Source organism: Budorcas taxicolor, chromosome 4, assembly GCF_023091745.1.
Source record: "Budorcas taxicolor isolate Tak-1 chromosome 4, Takin1.1, whole genome shotgun sequence".
Lineage (NCBI taxonomy): Eukaryota > Metazoa > Chordata > Mammalia > Artiodactyla > Bovidae > Budorcas > Budorcas taxicolor.
Genome location: NC_068913.1, coordinates 112,944,435 through 112,951,847, shown reverse-complemented (window position 1 = coordinate 112,951,847; position 7,413 = coordinate 112,944,435). Strand labels below are relative to the sequence as shown.

Genomic DNA, 7,413 nt, shown 5'->3' with positions numbered 1-7,413 from the left:
AGAAGGGGAGGCTCAGCTATAAAGAAATATCAAAAAGTTCTTCTTATTTTTTTTGGTGGCCATCAGTCTCCAGGAGTTTGCCGTCGCTTGCCTTCCCCGGCTTGTGCTGATATCTGAAGGGTGTGCTCAGGGGTCTGAAGTCGGGTGCTTCCGTCCCTTGCCCTCCTCCCTGCTCACGCTCCCCCCTCCCTCGCCCCCCACTTCCCGGAGCCAAAGAGCCGCCCCTCAGATGAGCCACTCCTTTTTGCTCTCGTCGATGGTCTCTGTGAAGTTGGGGTCGTTGTTCATGATGGCGGCGTCGGCGCTCTCGGCGGACTCCGCGCCCTTCGCCTCGTTGGTGTGGTAGGTGCCCTTGTGACGGAACATGTAGCGAATGAGGAAGACCAGGGTGCAGAGGATGGTGAAGATCACCACGGCGATGACCCCTGGGGGACACAGACAGAGGGGCGAGAGGTTAGACGCGGCCCGAGGAGCCCGCCAGCACCCCGCGCCTCCAGCACGGCTCCCTCCAGGAGCCTCTCCCGCAGGAAACACGCAGACGGGGAAGGAGGCCGGCTTCCACAGTTACAGCTGGAGATGTCAACACTTTCCTCGAGGGGTTGACAGGACGATGAAACAGAAAACCCGTAAGCCTTCAGAAGACCTCAAAAACAGTTAACGAACTTGACCTAAGGAAGTAACACCAGCCCTACACGTCTGTCTTAGAGGAGCCGGATATACCACTCAACTCGTTTAAGGAGGCCAGAATTATCCTGACACTATTACCAGACAAACACACTACAAGAAAATGATGGAGCAGTGTCTCTCCTAAATAAAATGGTAGCAAATCAAACTCAGCAATATGTAAAGGGGAACAGATTATAACAAAAATGGTGTTAATTCTAGGAATGTAAGATTGAGTTAACATTTAAAAATAAAGCAATGTAATTAAAAAGCCTTTATCAATAAATGCACATGACTAAAAAAGAAATATGAGAAATTTCAACACCCATTTATCATGAAGCCTCTCAGGAAACTATCAATAGACAGAAACTTTCAACCTTGAAAAAAGGGCATCTTTGAGAAATCTGCAGCTAATATTGCACTTAATAGTGAAAGATTAAACACATGCCTCCTAAAATATGGAAAAATGCAAGAGTGTCAACTCTCATCACCTTAACTCATGACTGTACTAAAAGTTCTAGCCAGTGGAATAAAATAAAAAGAAACAAAAAGTGTACCGATTGAGAAGGAGAACTCTATTCTCAGATGACAGGACTGTCTATATAGAAAATACTAAGGAATATACAAAAAAAAGTTGCTGGAACTCACAGTAAATTTAGCAAGGTGAAATTTATATTTTTATATATTAACAAGAAATACTTGGAAATGAAAGTAATAAAATAGTGCCACTTATAACAGAATGAACTGAACTGTTCAAGACTGTACACTGAAAATCATAAAACCTTGCTGAGACAAACTAAAGAAGACCTAAATAAATGGATGCATATACCATATTTCAATGTCAATAATGTTAAGCTGTTCATTTATAGATTTAATGCAATCCAATGAAAATAATAGCAATTTTTTGTAGAAATGTATAAGCTGATTCTAAATTTTATATGGCAATGCAAAGGACCCAGAACAGTCAGAATAGTTTAAAAAAAAATGATTGTAGAACTTACATTGCTTATTTCAAGACTCACTTTAAAGATACAATAATAAAGTAAGAGTAATATTGGCCAAAGAAAGATATGTAAATCAATAGAATAGAGTCCAGAAAACAGACATACAAATCTATAGACAATTGATTTTTGACAAAAGTAACATGGAAATTAAATTGGAAAAAAAAATCTTTTCAACAAGTGATCTCAGAATAAGCAGATATTTGTTTGGCAAATGATGATTTTTTACTTTTATCTCATATTATATACAGGTATTAACTCAAAGTGACTATGTGTATGTGTTAGTTGCTCAGCTGTGTCCAACTATGGGATTCCCCATGCTGGCTCCCGGCAGTGACCCCACAGACTCTAGGCCACCAGGCTCCTCTATCCATGGGGATTGTCCAGGCAAGAATACTGGAGTGGGTTGCCATTTCCTTTCCCAGGTGATCTTCCCAACCCAGGGATCAAACCTGGATCAAACCTGGGTCTCCCACATTGCAGGCAGATTCTTTACCATCTGAGCCACCAGGGAAGCCCCTCAAAGTGATTATAGACTGAATAATTAAAAACAAAAGCTATAAAACTTCTGGGAGAAAACAGGAGAAAATCTTTACAACCTTGGGGTTGGCAGATTTTTAGAAAGGATTAAAAAATATCACAAACTGTAAAAAGGTTAGAAAGTTGGACTTCAGAAAAATTAAAATCTGCTTTTCAAAAAATACCACTAAAAAAATGAAACAATGAGAATGCAAGAACTCTTACAATTTAGTAGAAAGAAGTCAAACAATCCAATTAAAAGAGGAGAAAGATTTAAATAGACACTTCACAAAAGATTTGCAAACAGTGATAAGCATGGAAAAAGATGCTCATTAAGTCATCATATAGTTGCACATTAAAACCTCAGTGAGGGGGCTTTCCTGGTGGCTCAGTGGTAAAGAATCCACTTGCCAATGCAAGAGACACAGGTTTGATCCCTGGGCCAGGAAGATCCCTTTTGCTGTGGAGCAACTAGGCCCGTGTGCCACAACTACTGAGCCTGTGCTCTAGAGCCTGGGGGCTACAACTACTGAGCCCACCTGCCACAACTGCTGAAGCCTGGGGGCCCTAGAGCCTGTGTTCTACAACGAGATAAGCTGCCACAATGAGAAGCCTGGGCATTGCAGCTAGAGAGTAGCCCCCCGACCCCCACCACAACTAGAGAAAAGCCTGTGCAGCAAGAAGAGCCAGCACAGCCATAAATAAATAAAATTAAAACCAAAAAGATACTATAAACAGAAAAAGACTGTTAAAAACAAACAGGGCGCAGTGAGTTACCACCACTCATCAACGAGATGGCTACAAAGAATGACAGTACCAAGTGTTGGCAAGATTGTGAAGCAATTTGACCTCTCAGATATTGCTTATGGAAGCATAAAATGGTTCAACCATTTTGGAAAACTATATGGCAATTTCCTGTAAAGTTAAATATCTACAATAACCCAGGAATTATACTCCTAGGAATTCCCAGAGAAACTAAAACTTTTGTTTACAAAGGCCTGAACTTGGACAAGAATATTCATAGCAGCTTTTGTCCAAACAGCCCAAGCCTGGAAACAAACCAAACATCTATCAGCAGGAGAGTAGATAAAGCAAACTCTCCTTCATTCATACAAAGGAATACAACTTGGCAGTAAAAATAAACAAACCGCTGGTGATACAACAATGTCAACAGATTCTCAAAAACACGTTGAGGGAAAGAAGGCACAACAGATTACATACTATGTGATTCCATTTCTGTGAAACCCCAAAAAGAGGCAAAAGAAATCCACGTGACAAAGGCAAGCGGAGTGGGGGAGGGGTGAATTACAAAGGGGTGCGAGAGAACTTTTAGTGGATGGAAATGTTCTGTGTCTTGATTGTGGCTGTGGTTACAGGAATGTTGGAGAAGGAAATGGCAACCCGCTCCGGTATTCTCGCCTGGAGAACTCCATGGACAGAGGAGCCTGGTGGGCTGCAGTTCAAGGGGTTGCAAACAGTCAGACACGACTGAGCGACTAACACTATAGGCATATGTGTTTGTCAAAAGTCATAACGTGTTGCATTTAGATAAGTGCATATTATGCTTCAATAAAGTTAGTATTAAAAAAGCAAAATAACAAGGATAAGGATTATACCAGAACTCTGAACAATGTGATTTAAGCACCATTTCTAAATGTATTTGGGCTTTCAGGCGGCTCGGGGGGTAACGAATCTGCCTGCAATGCAGGAGACACAGGAGATGCAGGTTCGATCCCAGGGTTGAGAAGACCCCCTGGAGGAGGAAATGGCAACCCACTCCAGTATTCTTGCCTGGAGAATCCCACAGACAGAGGAGAACGGTGGACTGCAACCCACAGGGTTGCAGAGAGTTGGACACGAGAGAAGCAACTGATATGCACGTACACATGCTCAGAATATACTGTGATTCTCCAGGCAACAGTACTGGGGTGGGCTGCCATTTCCTTCTCCAGGGGATCTTCCCAACCCAGAATCGATCTCCCGCATTGCAGACAGATGCTTTACCGTCTGAGCCACCAGGGAAGCCCTGTAATTTAATAGTCACATATATGTAGGTGTCCTGGAGAAGGCAATGGCACCCCACTCCAGTACTCTTGCCTGGAAAATCCCATGGACTGAGGAGCCTGGTGGGCTGCCGTCTATGGGGTCGCCAAGAGTCGGACACGACTGAAGGCGACTTAGCAGCAGCAGCAGCATGTAGGTGTCCACTTTCTTCCTGTGGAAAATAAACCTACTGACTAGCTGAGTTGATTGGCTGAGTTTAAAATCCTTCATATGCTTAACAGTATTAGCCGTCCTCAGAGAGACAGGAAACATCTTTATAAAATAAGGCGGAAGCAGCAGAGAAAGAAGAAGGCAACAGGTGATATTTACTGATCCAAACACGAGGAACTATACTAGGAGAGTCAAACTACTATACAGGTTTCCATGGTGGGAAGAAAAGCCTGGAATATTCAGATACTCTGGCTTATTAATGGTCTGATAATTTTTATTAAGATAACTGAAACCAGATTGGCATAGTCCTTCCCATTTTTGCAGCAAGCTACTCTGGATCATTTGGGATGCAAGAGGATGATGAGGGCATAAACAGATGTCCTGGCTGTTGCCCTGTCAGGCTGCCGTGACAGCCTGCTTGTGTATTCAGATGCTGGCTAGCTTCCTACTACTGTTCTTTTCCTTTTTTAAAATAATAAGTCAGCATTAAGAAAGAGCCAGGTTACATTTGCCAGTTTCTCCACATCTGTAGGTCTCAGTCTTCAGCCATATTTAAACAGCAGAATAAATAAAGTGCAAGTCTGGATGACTCCTTTTCCTCTAGACAATGCTTTATTGAAAATGACTACTCCCCACAAGTGAGGAAGCGCCTGTCCTGTGCGTCACCTACCTCCGATGATGGCCGAGTTTCTGTTGACTCCATTTCTTATGGCCTGGCCTTGTCCTGGGTTATACGGAAAATCAGCACTGGCTGTAGAGGAAGAGATAAAAAGTCATGTATATCATTTATCCCGGATAATCTGATATCAATTTTTTCATAAAATCCTTCAACACTGCCTGTTTTCCCAAATGAGACCTCCGTTTCATTTAAACCCATTTTGCTATTGTTGCCCTCAAGAATCACAGCCACCTCAGTGCCTGCTGTTTTCCTTTATACAAGGCCCAGACGAGCACCATATCTCCTTGGGAGGAATATTAAAATTTTTAGAACAACCTGAGCAGGACTGTCAGTTGTTGGTTCCACTGACAGACAAGTTGAGAATACTTCTTCTTAGGTTTGGCTGAAATCTGCCCCCCAGCCACTTTGATCCCTTTCACAACTGATGGAGTTGGGTATGTTTGCTGATGAGCTTTTTAGAACTTACAGTATTAGTTTTAATTGCTACAAATTAAAAAAATTTGAAGTATCAAAGTGAAAGTCGCTCATTTCGGTCCAACTCTTTGTGACCCCATGGACTATACAGTTCATGGAATTCTTCAGTCCAGAATACTGGAGTGGGTAGCCTTTCCTTTTTCCAGGGGATCTTCCCAACCCAGGAATCAAACCCAGGTCTCCCACACTGCAGGCTGATTCTATACCAGCTGAGCCACAGGGAAGTCCAAGAATACTGGAGTAGGTAGCATATCCCTTCTCTAGGGGATCTTCCAATCCCAGGAATTGACCAGGGTCTCCTGCATTGCAGGCAGATTCTTTACCAACTGAGCAATGTATAATATTATATGCTACAGGTGTACCATATAGTGATTCACAAGGTTTAAAGGCTATATTCCATTTATAGTTATTATAAACTATTGGATATATTCCCTATGTTGTACAGTCTATCCTTGTAGTTTTATATGTAATATTTATACATAATAGTTCATACCTCTTGACACTACACTTGTACCGCCCCTCCCCTCATGCCCTCTTCCCACTAGTAACCACTAGTTTGTTCTATACATTTGTGAGTCTGCTTTTTTTGTCATATTCACTAGTTTGTTGGGTTCTTTAGGTTCCATGTATAAGTGACATCATACAGTCTTTGCCTTTCTCTAATTTACTTCACTTAGCATAGTACCTTTCAAGTCCACCAATGTTGTTGCAAATGGCAAATTTTCATTCTTTTTTATGGCTGAGTAGTATTCCATTGTACAGCTGGACTACATCTTCTTTAGTCCTCTGTGCCTGGACACTTAGGTTGCCTCCATATCTTGGCTATTGTAAATAATACTGCCATAAGATGCTCGGGTGTATGCATCTTTTTGAATTAGTGTTTTTGTTTTAAAAAGGAATCATTTATTTAAACAAGTATCTTATGTGGCTCTAGTAAAACACTGTACGCTTCAGGAATTTGTTAGGGGATAATATCTCCTAAGTGTTGGGAAGAATATTAACTGCCTAATAACTTTTCTGTTTCTGAACCTATTTCAGCAAATCTTTGCAGCATGCCTACCACGTGTCAGCTGCCATCCTAAGTGCTGGGGATATTCAGCAAACAGTAAAAAAGATGAAAATTGTTACTAATGAGAACTTTTCATGCCTCACTGAAGAATTTGGTTTATATAGTCCAAATACTAACCTGAAGCATGGATGGGATTTTAGTTATGACCCTGTCTATGTATAGTGACTTGCCTGAAATGGCAGTGCGGCTTCCATGTTGTAACTCACACAGTCAATGCACACAGTAAGATTTGGTTATCAATACACATATTCCCTGAGGTCAACCACCCTTCAAAGAAATGAGTAGTGCTTTTCAAGAAAAAGGCCTGAAATTTCACTACACATCTTGGGCATAGTCCCAAGGTCTTCTGACGTTGTATTTACCCTTCTCTGAACACTGTTTGGTCCATGTCCTTCTAAAAAGTCAAAAGCTTAATAGCTTGTAAATGGCCTAACTGGGATTATCACCCAGGCAGCATTAATTCCAAAGTCGATCGTCTTTCCTATATTACCTTTCAAGGGCTAGGATGACACAGACAGGTCAGCTGTGGAGAAAACCCCAGCTCTCTGACAGTTCAGCTCAGGTAGGACCCATGGAAGGAAGAACTATTTTTAGGATGTTAGGTTGAAAGACTTATTTTGTTTGGACACACTGACTTGAAGCGCCTACAGAACACCCAGGTGGCGACGTCTACCAGGCATTCGAGCAGCCTGTGAGTGTCATGTTTCTCCTCTCCTTTTGATAAACACAGAAGCCTCCTGACCATTAAAAAAATACACAGCTTCAAAATATACTTAATAACAAAAAATTACAGC

General features: G+C 41.8%; 1 protein-coding gene across 1 annotated transcript in view; it reads right to left on the bottom strand.

The window, feature by feature from the left end:
* Positions 1 to 225: 225 nt before the first annotated feature.
* The window catches only part of CNTNAP2 (contactin associated protein 2), a 1,656,810-nt gene continuing 1,649,622 nt past the window's right edge, over positions 226 to 7,413 (bottom strand). The window contains exons 23-24 of the mRNA XM_052638430.1: positions 5,068 to 5,148; positions 226 to 425 (exon numbers count right to left, since the gene is read on the bottom strand). Coding sequence (XP_052494390.1) covers positions 226 to 425; positions 5,068 to 5,148 — 281 coding nt within the window. The remainder of the gene's footprint in view (positions 426 to 5,067; positions 5,149 to 7,413) is intronic.